The sequence below is a fragment of the Lissotriton helveticus genome, chromosome 5_1, assembly GCF_964261635.1.
Source record: "Lissotriton helveticus chromosome 5_1, aLisHel1.1, whole genome shotgun sequence".
Lineage (NCBI taxonomy): Eukaryota > Metazoa > Chordata > Amphibia > Caudata > Salamandridae > Lissotriton > Lissotriton helveticus.
Genome location: NC_136065.1, coordinates 2,142,246,814 through 2,142,272,798, shown reverse-complemented (window position 1 = coordinate 2,142,272,798; position 25,985 = coordinate 2,142,246,814). Strand labels below are relative to the sequence as shown.

The 25,985-nt window shown below is 52.8% G+C and overlaps 1 protein-coding gene across 3 annotated transcripts in view; it reads right to left on the bottom strand.

Moving 5' to 3' along the window:
• SH3GLB2 (SH3 domain containing GRB2 like, endophilin B2) overlaps positions 1-25,985 on the bottom strand; it is a 275,634-nt gene that overhangs the window by 53,767 nt on the left and 195,882 nt on the right. Inside the window, exons 5-7 of one of the 3 annotated variants that reach the window (XM_078646267.1) lie at positions 23,241-23,333; positions 14,679-14,741; positions 4,727-4,750 (exon numbers count right to left, since the gene is read on the bottom strand). In XM_078646267.1, coding sequence (XP_078502393.1) covers positions 4,727-4,750; positions 14,679-14,741; positions 23,241-23,333 — 180 coding nt within the window. The remainder of the gene's footprint in view (positions 1-4,726; positions 4,751-14,678; positions 14,742-23,240; positions 23,334-25,985) is intronic. The other 2 variants (XM_078646268.1, XM_078646270.1) reach the window with 2 other exon arrangements.

Sequence of the window (25,985 nt, the reverse complement as noted above, 5' to 3'; positions counted from 1 at the left end):
CCGTCGAATGTGATTTATTGACAATGTTCCGAATTGTGCCTTATATTTTGGCATTTGTACTGTAATTATTTTTATACTGTCACCAAATTTGTAATACATTTGTTACCTTTCTACACTGTGTCAATTTTCTATGTCCTTATCACTCCCTCAAGCACTTTCTTTTCCCTCCCCTTCCTCTCCCCCCCTTGGGGCTTGTTTAATTACAAATTTGATTCATATTGTGCTATCGGCAATCACGCAGCGTTTGGTAATAAATCACAAATACCAATCCATACTGTTTTCTAACTTTTGTTTGAATGTTTTCCACTCGTGGTCGGCCAAGAACTGCCAACTGAGAACGTCCGCACGAACGTTCAGAACACCGGCCAGATGATTTGCCATCAGACAAATCAAGACCAGAGTCGCAGAGCCTCCCTGCTGAGACACTGCGACCCCACTCCTCCCTGCTTGTTGATATACCACATCGCGGTCTTGTTGTCAGTCAGGACTTGGACTGACCGACCGCGAAGGGAAGGGAGGAAGGCCATGAGCGCCAAACGTATCGCCCGCAATTCCAGAAGGTTGATATGAAGCAACCTTTCCTCTGGGGACCAAAGACCCTTGACCTCCAGGTACACTAGATGAGCACCCCAACCCTAGAGTGGATGCATCCGTTATTACTGTGGCCACCGGAGGAGGCAGATGAAAAGGCTTCCCCTGAGACAGGTTGCCTTCCACGCCCCACCAGCTCAGATCCGCTGCAGCTTCTCTGGAGATCCTCACTGACTCCCTGAGATCTCCGTTGTGCCGATACCACTGCCTGCGGAGGCACCACTGGAGTGCCCTCATGTGCCAGCGTGCATGGTTGACCAACAGAATGCATGAAGCCATCAGACCGAGCAGGCGAAGGACCTTCAGGACTGGAACGACCGCTCCATTGTAAAATAAAGGAATCATTTCCTGAATGTCGCGAATCCTTTGAGGAGGGAATGCACGGCATACAGTTGTGTCCAGTACAGCACCTATGAACAGGATGCGCTGGGAGGGCACCAGGTGAGACTTGGGTACATTTATCAAAAAACCCAACCTGTACAACAACTGGGTTGTCTCTTGCAGATGTTGGAGCACTCTCTCTGACGACTCTGCTTTGATCAGCCAGTCGTCCAAATAGGGGAATACTGGAATCCCCGACCTTCTGAGATGTGCTGCCACCACCGCCATCACCTTGGTAAAGACTCGAGGCGCAGTAGTAATTCCAAAAGGCAGGACCGCAAACTGAAAGTGTTGCGACCCCACCGTAAAACGGAGATACTTCCTGGGCGACTTCAGGATTGGGATGTGAAAATACGCATCCTGCAAGTCGAGCGACACCATCCAGTCTTCTTCCAGCAGCGCTTGAAGAACCTAGCAAGGGTGAGCATCTTGAATTTCTCTTGTTTTAGATAGAGATTCAAGATCCTGAGATCCAGGATTGGACGAAGTCTGCCATCCTTCTTGGGAATCAGGAAATACCGGGAGTAGCATCCCTGACCCCTTTCCTGCTCTGAGACCACCTCTATCGCACCCTTTCTTAATAGAGTCTGTACTTCCTCCTGTAGAAGCAACAGATGTTCCTCCGTGCAATAACCTTGGCAAGGAGGGTAATTGGGAGGAAATTTTCGAAAGGGAAGGGCATACCCATTTTCTACGAGATTGAGAACCCAAAGATCTGATGTAACCGATTCCCAATCCCGTAGAAAGTGGGTAAGCCGACCCTCCACCGGACCCGCATTATCCTGAATGGCGGATCTAGGGCTGCTTTTCTGTGGCTGGGGGGTTGGAGGAGGTGGAGGAGGAAGAGGCCTGTAAAACCTGTACAAGGAAATCTGCTGCTGCTGTTGTTGCTGCTGCTGACCTTGTCGATAATTGCGAAAGGAAGAGCGACCAAACCCTCTGAATCTCCTGGCCGAAGAACCTCTGATCTGGAGTCCTAAAGATTTGGCAGTATCTCTACTGTCCTTAAACCTCTCTAAGGCAGTATCGGCCTTTTTGCCAAAGAGACCAACATCATCGAATGGCAGATCCAATAAAGCTGCTTGAACATCTGCAGAAAAGTCCGATGATTTTAGCCAAGCCGGCCTTCTCGTGGCAACCGCAGTGCCCATGATGCGAGCCAAGGAATCAGCAGTGTCCAACCCGCTTTGTTTTACTTGGTGTGCCGCCGCTTGAGCGTCAGACAAAACTTCCTCAAAATCACCCCTACTTCCATCAGGGATCTTAGGAGCCAAAGAACGCAATGAATCCATAAGTGCGTGCACATATCTCCCCATGAGACAAGTGGCATTAGTGTACTTCAATGCCATACTTGCCGAGGAGAAAGTCTTTTTGGCCACCTGATCCTGCTTCTTGGCCTCCTTATCCCCAGGTACTTGGGGAAACGCACTCAAAGACTTCTTTGAACATGCCGCCTGAATGACCAGGCTCTCAGGAGAAGGATGAGATGTTAAAAAGGCAGGGTCTTCTGGTGCAACCCTGTATTGTCTGGCCACACTTTTGGAAACAGCCGGAGCAGTTAGAAGCTTTTTCCACACCTCCATAATGGGCTCTGTTAAAGCCTCATTAAACGGAAGCAACGGTTCCACCACCGAACTAGGAGAGTATAGGACCTCAGTAAGAAGATTAGACTTAAATTCAACTGTTGGCAAAGTCAAATTAATTAGTCCCGCAGCCTTCCTCATTACCACATGATAAGGCTGGACGTCCTTTGAAGGAGCATCAGAACCTGATGGTAACTCCCATTCCGGGGAAAAATCCAGGCCACTAGCATCTGCTAGGTCTTCAAAGCAGTCTTCTTCTAGTTCACCTTCCTCCACATCAGGACGACAGTCAATATATCTCTGCTCCTTCAAAAGGCGTTGTGCCTCCCTCCTGGACCTCTCCTTAACACGCCTCTCCACTGGATCCACCATCGACTCCGATGGAGCCGGAACCGACGTCGGTACCGAATCCGATGGTCCAGTGGGTTGTACTCGAGGTCAACCTGGAGCGGGCGACGCCGGGACCGGCGGCGACGACTTCGGCGGGGCCGTGTATTGCCATGGAGGCATTGGGTGGCATAAACGGCATAAATGGTGCCGGGGAATAGGAGTGTGGTACCCCCAAATTGAAGGCCAGTGGACCCATGGGGCCCGAAGGTGCTCCAGAGGGGTACCAAGCCCTCGAAAAGACGCCATACATAGCGTTCAGAAACGCTGATGGGTCTTGGCCTGGGGCAGGAAAAGGTGGCTGAACACCCTCAGGCTGGACTTGAGGTGGGAACGAATCCAGCTCCTACACAGGCACAGATTCCCCTTCCACCTGAACTTCTTCCTCTCGGGCCGGGGACGGCGCCGGAGATGGATTGGAAGCCGGAGCCGGCGACTGCACCTGCGACTCCGAAGGCGAAGCCTCACCTTCCTGATTCGAAGCTTCCTGCGGAGGGATCACCTTCGATCGAACCTTCTTAGGCGACTTCGATCTCGAGTCTGACTCCTTTCCCGAGTGAAGTCGGGACTCATGTCTCCTCTTCTTATGCTTCTTTCTTGAGTTTGAAGCATGATCTGTAGAGGACTTAAAGGTCGACCCCTCTCGAGATCTGGATCTTGACTTCGACCTCGACCTCGCCCTTCTCGAACGAGATCGTGAAGTTTTCCTACCTTTGCCAGCCTTCAACTTCGCCACCAAGAGCTTGGTTTCGCTTTCCCGCAGGGCCTTCGGGTTCATCTTTCGACAAGATGAACAATCATCCACATCATGGTCAGAGCTTAAGCATCATAAACAGTCCTCGTGCGGGTCCGTGATGGACATCATTTTCCCGCATTCCCTGCAGGGCTTGAAGCCAGTCTTCCTTAACGACATCGTCACGAAACAAAGAAGCAGAAAGACGAAGGAAATAGCAACAAAATCACCAGAAAGCTACCGAGATTCCCCGAAACCGTTAGCGTCGACGACGCGGAAAAAAGGGAACTGATGTCATAACGCCGGCGTGGGCCTATTATGGGCGTCGGTGACGTCAGTGGAGTCGCGTGCGATGCCGTGCCTCTATGACGTCCAAGTCCACGTCGGCGCAAAGCTACGAAAAGAATTTCCGAATGTTGCGGACGCAAGGGGGATATTCACAAGGTGAGGAATCCACTGGCAGATGTATCTATCAGAAAGATCATGACTGCTTGAGTATGAATGTCCATCTGTACACACCAGACCCTGTGCAGAGGGTCAGCGTTGAATGAAGGTGGACCAGAAGGGCCAAGCCTGGCATCTGTGTGGTGAGAGAAGAGCGCGCGCGCGCACACACACACACACACACTCTAACCACGGTGTGGCCGACTACCTCTAAGCGCTGAGCATCCGACAGGATGCAAACCTGCAGATATGTGCCAGCAGTGAGCAAAGTTCTGCAGACACAAAAATGATAAACTCACTGCTTACTAAATAAGACACCAACACCCACTCCAGAAATCCTAACACCCGTTACCAAAGGATAACTCAAAGGTCTGTTCGAAGATGCAAACCCCAGAATCACATGTGGAGTAGGCCAGAAGCCACACTAATGGCAAGAAATATGAAATATATATATATATATTTATATATAGATAGATAGACATATAGCACTAGACATAAAATCCCAGCACAAGTGGACCACACATCACAAGAACACAATGCCCAAACCCATATCTCCATTGTCCCAAATAGTCCCAGTTACAGGAACTCTTCGGATACCAATACTTACTTTGTCGACCTCGTCGCTCCAGAGCTACAGGGCGGTAGAGTAACAAGACAACAAGTGAGTGTCACACAGTTCATGGAGAGGCAAATACAACGAAAATGTACTGTCGATAACAATGGAGGTAAGCAACAAATACTTGGGTAGGGCGACAAGTAACAGACAAGAGAAGGGTGGGCGGTAGGCAGCGCCGACCTGGGCAGAGTGGCAGGCAGCGCCGAGCTGGGCAGGGCGGCATGCAGGGCAGACGACAACTGTGCAAGGCGGCAGGCAACGCAGATGACAATTGTGCGAGGTGACATGCAACACAGACGAGACCCAGGCTGGACAGAATTTGCAGATGTATACGAGGTGGAATTGCACTGCACAGTGCTAACAGTACCATCCCCAACATGCAATTCTTCTCATAGTAAAAGTAGAAAGTACTTCTCTCAGCATGTATAGGGACCGTTGAGGAACCCTACCTTATTGGGAAGTCTCAGGATACCTTCTGCAATGGAGGGTTTTTGGGTAAGGCTTTACAAAGACTATCCGGGACGAGGAACTATCCCTTACATGCAGGCATTACATATCACTCGCTGCCACCTAGTGCTGCCTGGAGGACGTGAGGAGGGTAGGTGCATTACAGATGCTAGCAGGGTTCAGTCTAAGCATGCTGCTGCGTCGTGACAGTAATCTGAAATGTGGCAATGACCAAACATGCGGAGGACGTGTTGTGCAAAGAAATGGTGGCCATGGGCTTAGATGAGGAGATCAAGGTAGCAGCTGGAGAGAGGCAGCACAGTACTGAGGGCAGGGTAAGCACAGCCAGCAATAGTGCCCCCTTTCTTAATTAAAGCCCACCCATAAGACTAAGAAAAATCAGTGACATTTAGGAAAACCAGATGAAGCCTTGTGGGCACTGCATTGGCAGACCAAGGACATTTCAAATCTATGCAAATATTCTGGTCTTTTATAGACAATTGTCTTCTCCTTTAGCAAATGTGCGATTCACACATGCCCCCATGAGAGGAACCCAGGAGGTACAAACAACTGGCTGCCTTGACACAAAGGGGCAGCCGAGCAATATCTTGTGCCCAGACCTTGTGTTCTACATGTCTGGCAGGCTGCACATCCGGTAAGTGTGGCCTCTCATCTGGAGCACCTCACCCATGTTCCAGATGTTATGGAAGGCCTCACTCACTGCCCCTCCCCCCACACAGTATGCACAGCAATAATTTTTCAACCTATCCCTTTCCCACTTGTAACCTAACTCTCTAAAACAGCCCTCGTCTCATCTCCGTCCACTCACAATGACCACTTCTTCAGCCACATGCCCTTCCTAGTCACCTTCTCCGATATCACATTCAATGCCACCCTCACCCACTTTCCAGAAACAGGCTTCCCCTGCCACACACCCATGCTCCCTTACCTGCCACACGCCCAGGCTGCCTTCTCCGGTCACATGCCCAGAAACCCTACCCTGCCACATGCCCAGGCACTCTACCCCACTACACGCCCAGACAACTGCCACACGCCCATGCTCCCTTATCTGCCACACGCACAGACACCCTCCACTGCCACACCCCATCCTACTGCCACACATCCAGACCCACGCCCAGACACTCTACCCCCCACGCTCCCAGACACCCTCCCCTGCTACACGCCCGTGCTCCCTTACCCACCACACGCCTAGGGTCCCTTCCCTCGCCACACGCCCAGACACCCTCCCCCACCACACGCCCTTCTCCCGTCATCCCCCCTGACCCACGCCATACGCCCAGGCACCCTCCACACGCCCAGACCCACGCCACACGTCCAGGCACCCTCCACACGCCCAGACCCACGCCACAAGCCCAGGCACCCTCCACACGCCCAGACCCACGCCACAAGCCCAGGCACCCTCCACATGCCCAGACCCACGCCACACGCCCAGACACCCTACCCCCCACGCTCCCAGACATCCTACTCCGCCACACACCCAGACACCCTCCCTTGCTACATGCCCAGAAACCCCCCTCGCCACACCCCAGACACTCTCCCCGCCACACACCCTCCTCCCGTCACATGCGAGACCCCTGCCACACGCCCAGACACCCTACCCCGCCACACGCCCTCCTCCCGTCACACGCAAGACCCCCGCCATACGCCCAGAAACCCTCCTCCCGCCACACGCCCAGACACACTCCCCCGCCACACCCCACGACACCCTACCACACCACACGCCCAGACACCCTACCCTACCACACCACATGCCCGGACACCCTACCACACCCCACGCCCGGACACCCTACCCCGCCACACGCCCAGACACACTCCCCCGCCACACGCCCAGACACACTCCCCCGCCACACGCCCAGACACACTCCCGCGCCACACGCCCAGACACCCTACCCCACTACACGCCCAGACGACTGCCACACGCCCATGCTCCCTTATCTGCCACATGCCCAGACACCCTCCACTGCCACACCACCTCCTCCCGCCACACACCCAGACCCACGCCACACGCCCAGGCACCCTCCACACGCCCAGACACCCTACCTCCCCCACGCTCCCAGACACCCTCCCCTGATACACGTCCATGCTCCCTTACCCGCCACTCGCCTAGGCTTCCTTCCCTCGCCACATGCCCAGACACCCACACACGCCCGCCTCCTATCACACGCGAGACCCCCGCCACACGCCCAGAAACCCTCCCCCGCCACACGCCCAGACACACTCCCCCGCCACACGCCCAGACACCCTCCCCGCCACACGCCCAGACACCCTACCCCGCAACACGCCCAGACACCCTACCTCGCAACACGCCCAGACACCCTACCTCGCAACACGCCCAGACACTCTACCCCGCCACACGCCCACTCTACCCCGCCACACGCCCAGACACCCTCCCCGCCACACACCCTCCTCCCGTCACACACCCAGACCCACGGCACACGCCTGGGCACCCTCCACACGCCCAGACCCACACCACACGCCCAGGCACCCTCCACATGCCCAGACCCACGCCACACGCCAAGACCCCATACTACCCCACGCTCCCAGACATCCGACTCCGCCACACACCCAACCTCCCCTGCTACACGCCCATGCTCCTTTACCCGCCACATCCCCAGAAACCGTCCTCGCCACACAACCAGACACCCTCCCCGACACACGCCCTCCTCCCATCACACGCGAGACCCCAGCCACATGCTCAGAAACCCTCCTCCCGCCACACGCCGACACACTCCACCACCACATGCCCAGACACACTCCCCCCGCCACACGCCCAGACACCCTACCACACCACACCACACACCCAGACACCCTACCACACCACACCACACGCCCAGACACCCTACCACACCACACGCCCAGACACCCTACCCCACCACACCCCCTCCTCCCATCACACGCAAGACCCCCGCCACACGCCCCGAAACCCTTCTCCCGCCACACGCCCAGACACTCCCCCGCCACACGCCCAGACACTCCCCCGCCACACGCCCAGACACCATACCATACCACACGCCCAAACACTCTCCCCCGCCACACGCCCAGACACCCTACCCTGCCACACGCCCAGACAATCTACCCCGCCACACGCCCACTCTACCCCGCCACACGCCCACTCTACCCCGCCACACGCCCAGACACCCTCCCCCGCCACACGCCCTCCTCCCGTCACAAGCCCAGACCCACACCACACGCCCAGGCACCCTCCACACGCCCAGACCCACGCCACACGCCCAGGCACCCTCCACACGCCCAGACCCACGCCACACGCCCAGGCACCCTCCACACGCCCAGACCCACGCCACACGCCCAGACCCACGCCACACGCCCAGACCCCCTACCCCTCCTTACGCTCCCAGACATCCTACTCCGCAACACACCCAGACACCCTCCCCTGCTACACGTCAAATGCTCCTTTACCCGCCACATGCCCAGAAACCCTCCTCGCCACACGCCCAGACACCCTCCCCGACACACGCCATCCTCCCGTCACACGCGAGACCCCAGCCACATGCCCAGAAGCTCTCCTCTCGCCACATGCCCAGACACACTCCCCCGCTACACGCCCAGACACACTCCCCTGCCACACGCCCAGACACCCTACCACACCACACGCCCAGACACCCTACCACACCACACGCCCACACTACCACACCACACGCTCAGACACTCTACCACGCCACACGCCCAGACACCCTACCCCGCCACACCCCCTCCTCCCGTCACACGCAAGACCCCCACCACACGCCCAGAAACCCTCCTCCCGCCACACGCCCAGACACACTCCCCTGCCACACGCCCAGACACCCTACCATACCACATGCCCAGACACCCTACCCCGCCACACGCCCAGACACTCTGCCCAGACACTCTGCCCAGACACTCTGCCCAGACACTCTGCCCAGACACTCTGCCCAGACACTCTGCCCAGACACTCTGCCCAGACACACGCCCACTCTATCCTGCCACACGCCCAGACACCCTCCCCCGCCACACGCCCTCCTCCCGTCACACACCCTGTCCCACGTCACACGGCCGGGCACCATCCACACGCCCAGACCCACACCACACGCCCAGGCACCCTCCACACGCCCAGACCCCTTACCCCCCTTACGCTCCCAGACATCCTACTCCGCAACACACCCAGACACCCTCCCCTGCTTCACGCCCATGCTCCTTTACCCGCCACATGCCCAGACACACTCCCCCGCCACACGCCCAGACACACTCCCCGCCACACGCCCAGACACACTCCCCCGCCACACGCCCAGACACCCTACCACACCACGCGCCCAGACACCCTACCACACCACACGCCCAAACACACTCCCCGCCTCACGCCCAGATACCCTACCACACCACGCGCCCAGACACCCTACCACACCACACGCCCAAACACTCCCCGCCTCACGCCCAGACACCCTACCACACCACGCGCCCAGACACCCTACCACACCAAGCGCCTAGACACTCTACCCCGCCACACGTCCAGGCACTCTACCCCGCCACACGTCCAGACACTCTACCACACCACACGCCCAGACACTCTACCACACCACACGCCCAGACACTCTACCACACCACACGCCCAGACACCCTACCCCGCCACCTGCCCAAACACCCTACCCCACCACACGTCCAGACACCCTACCCCGCCACATGCCCAGACTCTCTACCCCGCCACATGCCCAGACACCCTACCCCGCCACAGGCCCAGACACCCTCCCCCGCCACACGCCCATGCTCCCTTAACCGCCACACGCCCAGGCTCCCTTTCGCCACTACACACCCAGACACCCTCCTCCCGCCACACACCCAGACCACCGCCACACGCCCAGGAACCCTCCAGACACATTCCCATGCCACACACCCATGCTCTCTTACCCGCCACATGCCCATGCTATGCTCCCTTACCCCACCACGGCTCCCTTCCCTCGCCACACGCCCAGACACTCTTCCCTAGCCACATGCCCAGACACCCTCCCCGCCACATGCAAAGACTCACGCCACATGCCCAGACAACCGCCGCACGCCCAGCAACCATGCTCCCACCACACGCCCAGACACCCTCCCCGCCACATGCCCAGACTCACGCCACATGGCCAGACTCCCGCCGCACGCCAAGCAACCCCGCTCCCACCACACGTCCAGACACCCTCCCCGCCACATGTCCAGACTCCCGCCACGTGCCCAGACTCCCCCCGCACGCCCAGCAACCCTGCTCCCACCACACGCCCATGCTCCCTACCCCGCCACACACACACACACACACACACACACACACACACACACAGGCTCCCTTCCCAACACACACCCAGGCTCCCTTCCCGACACACACCCAGGCTCCCTTCTCGACACACACCCAGGCTCCCTTCCCGACACACAACCAGGCTCCCTTCCCGACACACAACCAGGCTCCCTTCCCGACACACACCCAGGCTCCCTTCCCGACACACACCCAGGCTCCCTTCCCGACACACACCCAGGCTCCCTTCCCGACACACACCCAGGCTCACTTCCCGACACACACCCAGGCTCACATCCCGACACACACCCAGGCTCACATCCCGACACACACCCAGGCTCACTTCCCGACACACACCCAGGCTCACTTCCCGACACACACCCAGGCTCACTTCCCGACACACACCCAGGCTCCCTTCCCGACACACACCCAGGTTCCCTTCCCGACACACACCCAGGTTCCCTTCCCGCCACACACACCCAGGCTCCCTTCCCGACACACACCCAGGCTCCCTTCCCGACACACACCCAGGCTCCCTTCCCGACACACACCCAGGCTCCCTTCCCGACACACACCCAGGCTCCCTTCCCGACATACACACACATACACAGGCTCCCTTCCCGACACACACCCAGGCTCCCTTCCCGACACACACCCAGGCTCCCTTTCCGGCACACACCCAGGCTCCCTTTCCGACACACACCCAGGTTCCCTTCCCGCCACACACACCCAGGCTCCCTTCCCGACACACACATAGGCTCCCTTCCCGCCACACACACCCAGGCTCCCTTTCCGACACACACACCCAGGCTCCCTTTCCGACACACACACACACACACACTCCCTTCCCACCACAGACCCTGCTTGCTCGCCTTCGGACTCAAACATCCATCTTGTACCCTCGCCTCATTTAGGAAATATGTTACGAAATGAAAAAAGGCGCAGTTGCTAAATTTTTCATTGCCAGAAACATTGAGCCATGTGTATAATCATAAACCTGACAACAGTAACCTGGTGATTCCTCGGAGAGTTCTGAAGAGCTGCACAAAAACAACACACCCACACAACACAAAAAGCAAGAGGTGAGAGCAACACAAGGGACTGAACACAGATGGCAACAGCTCCAAAACCTCAAGGGATGACCCGGTCTCAATTCTCCATCTCAGCACGAAGACTTCTCAGTCTGTGCTGAATCTTCAAAACAGTGACTGTGATATGAGATCCATAGCATGCCAACATGGCACAGCAGTGACTTTAGGGTGAGGATCACACAAGAGACTCATGGTTACGATGGATGCTTCAACCATACCCCACCTTTAAATGTCCCTTACAGTAACAACATGGGAAAGAAAAAGCTCCAGGCTGAGGTACAAGCATAACGGATTAGCTTTTCTGTGAACAGAAACACACATTTTCTACTCTGAGCCAATCCTGAACCCAGAACCGTGCCATTAGCTGCATGGATGCCAAGGTGTGCGGCTCCAAATACATTATATACAACTTTGTGGATGCCAAGCTCTACGTGTGCCTCCCTGAACATCCTCCGACATTATCAAGAGCCTCCAAAAAGACACCAGTTTTGTTCACTTTAGTCAGTTTTACACTATAAAGCCCAGAAACCAAGAGTCAGTTTCAGTGTCTTCACTGCTCCATCCATGTTCCTCACATCTAGGGCCCTTTTCCATGTGCGCTGTTCCAGAGCCATGCCACTGTGTTCATTCCATCAAAGGTTACAGAAGCGAGAGCAAGCCTGCATTTTCAACATTTTCACCAAAGATGGACAGTGCACCATGAGACTTCAAGCCAAGAACGTGACAAGGGGGTTATGAGCAAAGGAGCCATCTTAAGAGCGGCAGAGAGACCCTTCAAAAAGAACAGCCCTTGACAAAATGAGAGAAGAAGTCACTGCACTGAATGAGGCCCTTAATTTCAGTTCTACTCTCCAGGTCAGGAATCCCTAAGACAACCGTACTGGGATGGGTGTGAAGCTCTCACTGAGAACCTCCTTCCTCAATCCTACTCACTCTCTAAAGTACGGGAAGAAGTCCTCATTCCTAATAGGGTCCATACAGGCAGTGGAGCCTATGGAAATCTCAATTCACTGCTTCTCTGCGAGCGAGAACCCTGTGTCAAGGTTTATCAAGTGCATGGCGACCATGCCATGACTAAGATTTCGAAGCAGCACATTCATGGTGGGCAAGTCAGGTTTTGAGGTAACACCACACACTATCTAAGCTCATCAAGTAGAAAAGGATGTGTGCAATGATGCCCAGTGTGGCAAAAACTGAATGATAAACCCAAAGGAAGAGTGCCATCGGGTCAGGCGGCATACACACCGTGTGGTCTCGTGAAGAGTGCCTTCGGGGTGAGGCAGCGAACACACCGTGTGGTCTCGTGAAGAGTGCCTTCGAGGTCAGGCAGCTTACACACCATGTGGTCTCGTGAAGAGTGCCTTCAGGGTCAGGCGGCGTACACACCGTGTGGTCTCGTGAAGAGTACCTTCGGGTGTCAGGCAGCGTACACATGTGTAGTCTCGTGAAGAGAGCCTTCGGGGATCAGGCAGCGTACACACTGTGTGGTCTCGTGAAGAGTGCCTTCGGGGTCAGGCGGCGTCCATACCGTGTGGTCTCATGAAGAGTGCCTTCGGGGTCAGGCGGTGTACACACCGTGTGGTCTCGTGAAGATTGCCTTCGGAGTCAGGCGGCGTACACACCGTGTGGTCTCGGGAAGAGAGCCTTCGGGGATCAGGCAGCGTACACACTGTGTGGTCTCGTGAAGAGTGCCTTCGGGGTCAGGCGGCGTCCATACCGTGTGGTCTCATGAAGAGTGCCTTCGGGGTCAGGCGGTGTACACACCGTGTGGTCTCGTGAAGATTGCCTTCGGAGTCAGGCGGCGTACACACCGTGTGGTCTCGTGAAGAGTGTCTTCGGGGTCAGGCGGCGTACACCGTGTGGTCTCGTGAAGAGTGCCTTCAGGGTCAGGCAGCGTACACACCGTAATGTCTCGTGAAGAGTGCCTTTGGGGTCAGGCAGCGTACACATCGTGTGGTCTCGTGAAGAGTGCCTTCGGGGTCAGGCAGCGTACACACCGTGTGGTCTTGTGAAGAAAGCCTTCGGGGTCAGGCGGCGTACACATCGTGTGGTCTCGTGAAGAGTGCCTTCAGGGTCAGGCAGCGTACACACCGTGTGGTCTTGTGAAGTGTGGTACAAATAAAACTTCAATGGTTCCCGCAAGGGGAGGTCAGTTGGCTGGAAGCTGGACTTTGCCCATCTGTGCACCACGTATGTCTCATCAGTCATAGGTGTTAATGGTCAGAACGGTGGGAAAGTTCATGCCCTGCATCTGTAGCAGCCTAAGAAGAAGCACATTTTAGGTGGGTGTGTTTTTCCATCGAGTGTAGGATAGCAAAGTGGTCAATGGTTTGAGGGAGCATCCATGTAATGTGTGTGAGCAGGTCAGCCAAAAGAAAAGTGGCCTTGGAACTGGACAAATGTTTGCGACAGCACAGACTCCTTTGGCTAAGGCTGCCAAGTACTGCAACCTCTGTGGTTACATTCATGAAGGTGTGTCCCAACACTCGACGACAGTTCGCATAAACATGAAGTAATGTTCCACAGATATCCTCCAAATGTCATTCCGCAAACATGTGACGTGTAGACGAACTTACAAATTCTCCTCGCCCACAAGCTTTCACATGATCACCAATCCTTACTTAGGCTCAGGACAGCTTATGTGGACAATACTCAGAAGATTATATCTTGCCAGGGACACATGTATTTGTTGGCACTTATTTCTGTTGAGCAGTTTTCTTTCACTGGCCAAGGCTTCCAGTGGGATTAAATGCTAAGAACTTCACGGGAAGCATCATCCGACAGGCAGAGGAGAACCAGACCATCTCCACAGAACCACCAATTTTCCAAGAAAATGTATAGACATTTTTTAATCCGAACTAATCTGATATTGGGAAGACATATGAGATACTAAAGCTACATGTGAGTGAGAGGGGGGGCAGTGGAAAAGTAACACCACTTCCACTGGTTGAGGAACACCTGAGGTGAGCAGCACCATGTTACAGAGAGACGCCCACCGTCACTAGCTGAGATGCATGTGAGGCAAAGAAACGCTACGAGTCAAACTGGCGCTCCATACTGATTAAAATGTTGAAAATGCCAGGACATGAAGGCCAATAGGTGCAGGACATGGTGTGAGAGCTAAAGGATAGTGGGGTCTTACCGCTGATGCGCTGGCTGACAGAACATAATTGCGAGGCCTTGTCTCCTGAAAATCAGGCAAAGCCTGTGGGGGGAACAGAGGTCAGAAGTCATGTAGAAATACAAATTAGCTAAAAGCACCAGTGAGCAAGGGCCCAAGGGCAGCCTAATCTGTCGAAATTAATTTAACACAGACCATAGCAATCAAATGACATCAACACAGAATGACACACTGTACATCTCCTCCAGAAATCTAGCAGCAGACAACAGGCCTTCCACCTGCTCCTGCACTCTAGCACAGGAGGACAGATCCTACACCACCCTTTAAGGTCTAGGACAGGCATACCCACCCTCACACCTTCTACTGAGGTCTAGCAGAGGCATACTTACCAAGATTCAGGCCCTACACTGGAGGTCTATCTAGCAAAAGATACCAGACCCAGGCACAGCTCTTGGGAGTCTAGAACAGCAGTATTCAACCTACACCTCATTTGTAAGACCTAGCAGTAGGTGACAGGACCTACGCCTACTGCTGAGTACTAGCACAGAAGGACAGACCCCAGCGCAGCTCTAGCAAAGGCATACTCAACCTGCACCTCCGTGTAAGGCCTAGCAATGGGTGACAGGCTCCCCACTTAGCCCTGAAGCCTAGCCCATGACAACTTACCCTACACCAGATCGTGAGGTTGAGCAGAGAAGAACAGACTCATCACTAGATCCTCAGTTTTAGCACAGGCCTACTCACCCTACCCCTACTCCTGAGACCCAGCAGAGGAACACGTGCACTACGACCACTCATGAAGTCTAACTAAAAAGAGACACCCCAGGCTTAGCAGAAGAGTGGTGACACTCCGCATGTAGCCTATCGAGAGGAGGACATACCCAAGGCAGGTCCCTAACACTAGCAGCGGAGCACTCAACCTACACCAGTTACTTCGATATATCATAGTCGTTCTCACTCTACACCTGGCCTAGCAGCAACCTATAGAGACTACACCTGCTCTTAAAGCACAGCACAGGAACACTCCATGCACCAGTTCTTGAGGTCTAGCCCAGGATTACTACCCCTACACCAGCCAGCTCATGCGGTCTAGCACAAGAGTACTGATATGACCATACACTTGTTTCTAGGGCCTAGCACAGCACTAGAGACTCTACACTGGGAGAGAGAGGGGTGAGAGAGTGAGAGAGAGAGCTTGAGAGAGAAAGAGACAGAGAGACAGAAGAGAGAGAGAAAGAAAGAGAGAAGGAGAGATAGAGGGAGAGAGATAGAGTGAGAGAGACAAAAAGTGAGAGAGAGAGACAGACAGAGACAGAAGAGAGGGAGAGAGAAGAGAAGAGAGAATGAGAGAGAGAGGAGAAAAGAGGGAGAGAGAGTGAGAGAGACAAAGAGTGAGAGAGAGGGAGAGTGAGAGAAAGAGTGAGACACCAAGAGTGAGAGAGAGAAGAGAGAAGGTGAGAGAGGGAAGAGGAGAGAAAAGAGAAGAGGGAGAGAGAGAGATAGAGTGAGAAAGACAAAAAGTGAGAGAGACAAAGAGTGAGCGAGAGAGTGAGAGCGAGAGAGTGAGAAAGAGAGAGAGAGACAAAGAGCAAGAGAGAGACAGACAGAGACAGAAGAGAGGGAGAGAGAGAAGAGAAGAGAGAAGGAGAGAGAGGGGAGAGAAGAGGGGAGAGAAGAGAGAGAGAGAAAAAGAGAGAAAGAGAGAGAAAGAGAGAGAGAGAAAGAGAGAGAGAGAGAAAGAGAAAGAGAAATAGAAAGAGAGAGAGAGAAAATGAAAATGAAAGAGAGTGAGAGATGCCCCACACCAGCTCCTGAGACCCAGCAGTGTAGCACAGACCTTCCAAATGCTTCCATGGCCTAGTACAGGAGGACAAACAAACCTGATCCAGATGCTTCCAACAACAGCACTGGCCCTCCAAATGAGCCTTAGGAGAGATGAATCTACCCTCCACCAGCTCCTGATGCCTGGCCCAGGAGTACCTACACTATCAGGGGAGTCGCCACAAATTAGCCTAGGAAAAGCTATATGCTGAGGCCTAGCCCAGGAGCTGACATTACACATTGAGACTCACATGAGAGTGCCATTGGTATATCAGTTCTGGTGGCCGAGCTCAATAGGCTAGGCCCAACACCAGATTTGGAGGCATAGCACCTGTTGATGCCGATACACCCACTCTCAAGCCCTAGTACAGAAGTAATGACACTACATGCAGGGCCTGTCACAGAAGGGCATATGGCACACCAGCTCTTGAAACCAAACAATGAAAGGCAGATCTTACGCTGCCCCAGAGGCCAAGTACACAGGACAAACCCAAGGCCTAGTACATGAACCCTCATGCTATACCCAAATGCTAGCACAATAGGGTAATCTGTGCGCCTACTGCTAAGGCCGTGCAGTTGCTACAACTGGTACAGAGTTCTAACATGGGAAGACAGACTCTGATACAGTGTAAGAGACCTGGTAAAAGAGGGTAAACACTACACTCGTTTTTCAGACCTAGAACAGGAGTACAGGCTGTTTGCATGGGGTATCGCATTAGAGGATGACAAAACCCTGCTGCAGCTTCTGAGGTCTAGAACAAGAAGCAAGACCTCAAATCTGATTTTGAAGACTAGAATAGGACACAGGAGTAGTGACCCTACACCAGAGGCCTAGCATGAAAGAGTATGGTCTTCACCGGAGGGAGGAAATAGAAGATGCCCCTTCAGCTGTTTCAGGCGACAAACACAAGAGTGCTGACCCTTCTCTACACGAGGTCCATCAGAGGAGGACAGATCCAGCTCATGCCAGAGTACTGACTGTACACATACAAAGCCTAGCACAAGAGTACTGATCCATGGCTAAGGCCTGGCACATGCAGACTTGCCTGACAGCAGCTCCTGAGGCCTAGATCAAAAAGACCGGCTTTGTACATATTACGGAGGTCTACCACAGATCCTACAACTTCTCTAAAGGTACAGCAGAGAGATACTGAAACCAGACCTGGTTCAGTGACTCAGCAGAAGAATGCCAACCTACATCAACTTCTGAGACATAGCTTAGGAGTTCTGACCCTACAGCTGTACCGGAGGCCTAGCACCCATGGACAGACCCTGTACTCTAGACCTAGCACAGGAGGCGAGGTTCACCAGCCTATCGAAAGGATACAGACCCTGAACCTCAGGACAAGTTCAGGGGTGCTGATCCTACTCCAGGAGAGTAGTGCTGAAATACAGATCCTACATATATTAGCTGTTGTATGTTTACTGCACAGGAGGACATAGGTGTACTCGAGGCCTATCATAGTAGGACTGACCCAACAAATGATCTGGATATCTAGCCAACGCGGAGATCACACATCTGAGGCGTAGCCCAGGAGGGTGACAACACCTCTTCTTGAGGCCTAGCAAAGAATGACAGGCCCTACCCCTGTCCTGAAGCCCAATGTAATAGGACAAACCCTACACCTGTTCTCAATGCCTAAAGAAGAGTGACAGACCGCACACCCGTCCCTGCTAACAGATGAAGAGAAATTATGCATCCGTTTATGAGGCCTAACACAAGCTGAAAACACTACACAGCTCTTACCAAGGCCTAGGGCAGGAGTAATGACCCTACACTACACCTGAAGACTAACACAGAAGGAAGGACACAGCCACCTTCTCCAGGGTCAAGTACTGAACCTACACATGGGGCCTAGCCCGGCCAAATAACGCATGCCAGCTTGTAGTGCTTAGCACAACCAAACACCTCGACCTGATGCATAGCAAGAGTACTGATTGAGGCCAAAGGCACAGCAGGACTACTACTACATCTGATCCTAAAGCTTAACCTAAGAAGATGCACCCCGGAAGACTGGTCCTACAATGGCTCTGAAGGTTTAGCAGAAAAATACTGACCTAAGGCTTGATTCGGAGGTTCATCTGAAGAGCCACTGTGACCGTGCAGAGAAGTACTGATCTATCCCGGGAACCTTAACCCTACCAACCAAGGACAGACCCTTATACCCGAGACATTGCACAGGAGAACAGACCATTACATCAGTCCCCAAGCCTGTAACAAGGGTGCTGACGGTGCACCAGAGGTCTAGAAAAGGAGTACGGACCTTACGTCAGCTCCTGAAGACTAATACTGAAGAATAGACACAACACAAGCTCCTGGAACTTTGTATTGGCGGTCAAAACATACACCTCATCCTGGTGCTTAGCTGCATAGTACAGTCGCTGCAGCAGCTGCTGAAATGGAGTAGGGAGGCTGGGCTTCCGTGGTCCTCATAGAATTCTTGGCGGCATTCACCAGTTTCACACCTGCTGTTGACTACCCACCCGCTGCCCTTTGAGTTTGCAAAAATGCTCTTAGTTGGCTTCAATAATTTCTAACAGATTACAATCTGTTGCCATTGCCCTGTTCAGATCAGATAACTTTTCCTTCAAATGTTGAGTACCTCAAGGCTCCTCTCTGAGCCCCACATTATTCTATATCTTTTTGACACGACTGGCTACTCTGCTAAAAACCTTCGACTTTAGTTTTGCATCATATCCTGACAACACAAAAACCAATTGAATCTATCTCCAAACATCTCGCCGATACCAAAGCGAACTATGTCCGTTGTATGAACATGGCGACACAATGAAGGAGTGTCAACTGCCTCAAATTGAACAGTGACAAAACCAAGATTTTACTCTTCAGCAGTCATTCCTGATCTTGGTCCTCAGAATGGTGGCTGGATAAAGTGGAATAACAGCCCCAACCCCCGAATCCCTCTCCCTCCTCCCCCGGGCCATCATTGATACCCAACTAACCGTCACTAAACACATTAACGGTATTGTTGTTACTTGGAATACCCAGACTATAAATCTACCTTTTATTCCTGTGTCTTCTTGTCATACAATTGTTCAGGCTCCTATAGTTTTAAGAATGGATGGAAACCCACTTCATCTAGGCAACTCAAGTACATGCTACATGAACGTCCGGTTGCTCATAGTGAGTAAAATATTACATTTAAAGCCCTTTGTAAAGCCCACAAAACTTTACACTGGACTACACCATCTTACTTGGCAAAACAACTGGTGAAGCACACCCAGCCAGAAATCACTGGTTCACCAACCAACATCATCTTCAGGTATCAAATATCTCCCGTTCCAGAAGGGGCTGCGGAACCTGCTCTTACCTGATCTCATTCCTAAACAATGGAATTCTACGCCTCTCAGCCATGAAAGTTCACATGCTTTTTAGGAAAAAAATGTAAAAGTAGTTTTTCAACTGAAGCTCTAATCTCCCCTAATTGGCTGATTCCCCCCAGCTTTAGGATGCGTCCTGTAGTCAAGGGCTCTACAAATTAAAAATAAATAAATAAAAATAGCACAGGATAACAACCTCACTGCTCCACTTGAGACAAAGAACAAGAGTAATGACCCAACAGCAGAGGCCTAGAACAGGAGTACTGTCCTTTTCACCAGCACCAACAAACATCACTGGACAGGATAAGAGACTCATTGTCTACTAGGTCTCAGGAGTGGACGTAAACAGAGCCCACATGTCCGCTTCAAGCCTAGCAGAGGACAAGAGGACATACAGCTGGTCTAGCAGAGAAAGAAATAACCTGCACCTTTTCTGAGGCAGAGCCCAGGCAGACCCTTACACCTGTTCCAGAAGTCTAGAGGCATAGGATAGTGGGACAGGCCCAATACCTTCTCAGAGGTTTAGAACAGGAGGACTGAGCCTAGATCAGCTCCTGTAGTGTAATATAGTGAAAGAGACCCAACGCCGGTTTGAGGCCTAGAAGAGAAGCAGCAATCATACACTAGCTTCGGAGGTGTAGGTGCAGGAGGACAGGTACTGCTGTTGCTTCCGATCTATCACAGGAGGTCAAACCTTACAACTGGTTTAAACCAGAGGAGGATCGACCACTGATCATCCCCCTTCATATCACTAGCGCAGGTATAATAATGCACCTCACAAAGGGTGCCCGTTTTTAATTGAAGGGCCTTAGAACAAAGTCTCCATCACAAGCCTGGTTCATAAACCTTGGACATAAGTTGCCACGGTGCATTTGCTTAGATAGCTCTATCACAAGAATAGTGATTGAACCTGACAGTAACCTTTATCACAAGCAAGGTTCATGAAACTTAGACAGATGCATCTAGAACAAGCATGTCCTTAAATAGACGCCTCTATCACAAGCATGGTGCATGCACCTTAGATAGACGCCTTTTTAACAAGCATGAACCTTAGATAGATGCCTCTATCACAAGCAAGAATTTTAGATAGATGCCTCTATCACAAGCGGGAATCTTAGATAGATGCCTCTATCACAAGCATGCTGCATGAACCTTAGATAGATGCCTCTGTCACAAGCAAGAACTTTAGATAGAGGCCTCTATCACAAGCGGGAATCTTAGATAGATGCCTCTGTCACAAGCGTGAATCTTTGATAGACGCATCTATCACAAGCGTGAATCTTAGATAGACGCCTCCATCACAAGCATGGTGCATGCACCTTAGATAGACGCCTTTTTAACAAGCATGAACCTTAGATAGACGCCTCCATCACAAGCGTGAATCTTAGATAGACGCCTCTATCACAAGCATAAACCTTAGATAGATGCCTCTATCACAAGCAAGAATTTTAGATAGACGCCTCTATCACAAGCTTGAATCTTTGATAGACGCCTCTATCACAAGCTTGAATCTTTGATAGACGCCTCTATCACAAGCGTGAATCTTAGATAGACGCCTCCATCACAAGTATGGTACATAAACCTTAGATAGACGCCTCTATCACAAGCATGGTGCATGAACCTTAGATAGATGCCTCTTTAACAAGCATGTCCTTAGACAGATGCCTCTATCACAAGCATGGTGCATGAACCTTAGATAGATGCCTCTTTAACAAGCATGTCCTTAGACAGATGCCTCTATCACAAGCATGGTGCATGAACCTTAGATAGATGCCTCTTTAACAAGCATGTCCTTAGATAGATGCCTCTGTCACAAGCGTGATGCAGGATCTTAGATAGTAGTCTCAATCACAAGCGTGATGCAGGATCTTAGATAGTCGCCTCTATCACATGCGTGATGCACCACCTTAGATAGACTGCTCCATCACAAGCATGGCGCATGAACCTTGGATACATGTCTCTATCACAAGCGCATTGTTAGATAGATACATCTATCGCAAACATGGTCATGAAACCTTGATAGACTTCACAAGCAATGTGCACAAACCAAAGAGCAGTCTATCATGAGCAAGGTGCACAAATGTTGCAAAGTGCATGGTCTTTACTTGAAATTCTTCCCACCAGGCTGAATACATGAAGCTTGAAGAGATGCTCAGATCTGCTGTCATGTGCCACGTTTCACGCAGTCCCTGAACCAGAGCAGGCGTCTATCACAAACATGCTGCTTGGTCCCGAGTGAAACATGATGAGTGTCCCTCCCAATCAGGGTACAAGAATTGCATCAAGAACTCTCAATTCCAGCATGACGCTTAGCCTTAACCTACAAATCTCCAGCATGGAGCTGGAGCACAGTCTTAGGTCAAAAGTCCCAATGAGGGTCTGGAAATGAGATGGTACATTTGGCCATCGCAGGTCACCTGGGTGATAGCTGCCCACCCTAGACCCCATCACAGAATTGGCAGAAGACAAAAGGAATATTAGCTCAGCAGCTCACGAGTACATCAGACTGCAGAAGGTTCTTGGTAGATGAGCATGGAAAAGAGAGAAGTCACTGCAATTCAGCACCAACACTATTTTATACTCACATCCCCCTCGCACTGTGCACAGAACCAAAAAAACACAATGACACATTAGTATCGAAAAACATATCACAGGGAATGCAACTGAAAACAAGAACCAGCGGTGTGCTTTTCTGTGCAGAGAAATGCAATACCATATGGTCACTTGTATGTGATTACAGAAAAGTGCGACACACAGTGAATATCGACAGTTCATGCGTCCTATCTCTGAAATATTCAGCCAGCATGAAGAGGGCGCTACCAATAATGGTGCTGAGATGGCATGAACTAACAGCCATTTGTGAGGGGCTCCATTTTTCATACGGTAACCAGTCCATCATGGGCGCTTTAGGAAAAAGGAGGTAGTTAAACAACCAACATCCTACCCTGCTCTTCGCCTCCAAGACCTCCGTATAAGATGCTACCTCAGGCCAGTGGCCGGGACCCAAGCTTTGGCACACTCACCAGGCTCCCTTACACGGAAGGACAACGCCCGCCACGCAGGTGGACCCAATGCATGAGGAGGAAAGTGGGGCGTCATTTAGAGCACTAAAGGGTCCCCTCTGTGGGGCACCATGAGTGAAAGAAGAAAGTGATCAGCTGCTGCATAAGATAGAGTAGAAGAAAAGGAATTTTGATAAGGTCCTCACTGCCAGAAAAGCATTGAGAGGAGGCAAAGAACATGTCCTTCACCATGAGATCCAGACAACCTTTGTGTTCTCTCCCTGGTCTACCCCAACCCTGCAGATGCATCACTGCCTGTCTCACAAGCGCTCCCTTCCCCCGCAGAGTCCAGACTTCCACCTGCTAGATGCAAGGCATGCAGTGGCAATGGCTGATTTTAATGTGTGATGGAAGAAGTTACCGCAGCTTTCGCCTCTGCAATCTTGGCCTTCTTCAGTCGGGCTTTGCAGGCATCGAGGTCCAGGCGCCTATTCTCCAGGATCCGTCGCTCTTTCTAGAAGCAGAAGAAACAGACATAAAACACAAATTCAAGTGAAGACATCTAAGCTCTGAAACTGACAAAAGGCTTTTTTTAGTTCATGACGAGGAGGTTCCTTCTAAAATCAACTTGTTACCTCTCCCTGTCTCCTCAAAGTCTGGTCTTCATTCAATGGCTTCTTATATTTCATCCGCTTCGTCTCCTAATAGATTCAAACACTATCATGTGCACTGTACATGCTCTCCATTAAACCCACATCAAAAGAAGATACGACTGGAGTTTGCTACCTATTGCCCTCTAGACAGATCGATGGAGTGATCCTCATCTCCATAGCAGCAGTTACCCAATCACCCTATAGCAACAGCCAACTAAGCCCTGCATTCTGCCCTCATCCTGGCAGGGGTTTACCTGCCGTTCCCTCAAACACTCTCAATATGGCCACTTGCTGCTTTTTCACTGCCCTCCTTACAACAAACTCTCCATCAAGCAGGCCTTAAGAATACCTTGGTAACTTAGGACAGAAAAATGCCTTGCAGGTATGCAGAGCTAAGAGTAAAAACACTTTGAAGAACCTGCAAGATGTTCTTCAGTCATGTGAAGGTGTTGGTGTTCTGGATACACTGTATTTGTAGTTGAAAGTGCACATTCTGTCTCGGATGAAGAAAAGCTGCAGCTACATTGACAATAAAGAGGTAAGACTACCACTTTCGTAAACTGTTTGATAGGTGCTCAATGCCCCTCCTATTTTACGGATGGGGATGACTATCTGTGTCTTTCCTACCAAAACATTTCAGGTTAAAAATATTTGATTGAGGGGGCGTGACTATCGGCCGCGGAAAATGGCCGCTTAGTCCCGGAGCTCCGGGGTCGTTTCAGCCCTGAATTTACAATCCGTACACTGATCCGCATTACTGGAGTAAACTGAGGGGCTCCCCTGGCATCGGAGCGCGAGCGGCGTCCACCGGAGCGGTTCCGGTTCACATCGGACGCCGACATCCACTGAAATCGCCGTCTAGCTGCCAGCGGCCTTCTGGGGCCTACAAGACCAGGGACTCTGCTATTTCCTGCGGCCGGAGGCGGGTGCACGGAAGCGCGCAGATTGACACCGCCGAGCCCTGGGCCGCACTGACATGGGCTCCGGCCCCCCCTCCACGCCTTCTGCTGTGCCATTCCAGACCCTGTGAGAGAGTGGGTCTTGGGGCTGCTTCGACCCCCTGGGCGGCACTTCTGACTTGGCCGATCAACCTGCCTGGCTCTGTTGTGGCCTGGATCGCTCTACGGAGGACGGGACCGGGTGAGTGTCGGAGATGCCCTGGACTGGCCGCGTCCTCCCAGTTCCTCCCTGTCCCTGGTGACATCATCAGTCCGGCCCGCTGGGGTCACAATCCTGCTATGGGGTGTTGAGCTGTCTCTCTACCCCAGAACTGTTAGCGGCCTCCCGTGTAGAACACTCAACGCCCCCTGAACGACGGTGCTGCAGGCCTTACGGTCCTGACCTTGCGCTGTGGTGGGCCCCAGCCTGAACAGCTGATACTGCTGGAACAGCTGATACTGCTGGAACAGGCCGTTACATCAGTCGTGGGTGACGGCCCTTGCCGGGTGTGCTCTCCCGCCTTGGGGTGCGCTGATCTGGACTGGGACGGTCTCCTGCTGGTCAGGGACCGCTTCCACTGCGACCACGGGGTGCTGCCCTGGGCGTTGGGCTTGCCTCTCTCCCTCCGCTCTCTTCACCTCGCAGAGTCTGTGACGCAGGTAACGAAATAGCCTGGACACAGGCTTGGTCGTCCCCCAGGTGGATTCACCCTCTTTATTACCGCGATATATCCTGCGACCCGCGTCGAAATGGCGGGCAGGGGTCCCAGGAACCAGACGTCCAGGGTAAGCTAGACAAGTATGCTTACGACAAAGGACCTAACACTACGCCACCGCGGAGTAAGCCGCAGGAGAGCGATGGAGGGAAGAAAATCACACTGGAGGACGTCACGAGGGCACTGGCGAACGTCCAGGCAACGGTTGGCACGATTTCAACGGACGTTTCTCTGCTACGGGTGGACCTCCACAAAATAGCGGAAAGGGTGAAGGAGGTGGAGATAGTGTCAAAATCTCTGGTCCAGGACACTTCAGACTTGCAAATGTCATTGGCCCGTCTTGAAAAGGACAACAAGATGCTGATGGAAAAGCTGGACGACCAGGAGGGGCGCGCAAGGCGGAACAAGGTGCGGATTTTAGGTATTCCGGAGACGGAGGGGACCCAGGCTATGGATCTCTATATTGAAGAGCTGATCAAAACCAGGCTGCAGCCGAAGGGCCTTTCCCATTTCTTCTCCGTTGAGCGTGCCCATCGAGTCCCTGGGGGAAGGCCGAAGCCAGGCCCCCCGCCCCGAGACCTGTCCTGGCCCGTCTTTTTAATTTTAGGGACAGAGATGCCATTCTCCAGACGGCGAGAATCTCTCCCCCTATCCGGGTTCAGAACTCGGCCATCTCCTTCTTCCCGGATTACACAGCGGCCGTCTCAAGGAGGCGTCGGAACTTCTTCGAGGTTAAGAAACTGCTCCGGGCGCAGGAGGTGCCCTATTCCATGCTTTTCCCAGGCAAGCTTAGGGTAGTGGATGATGGACAGACCTGGTTTTTCGATACGCCGGAGGCTGCGCAGGAGTGGCTGGAGGG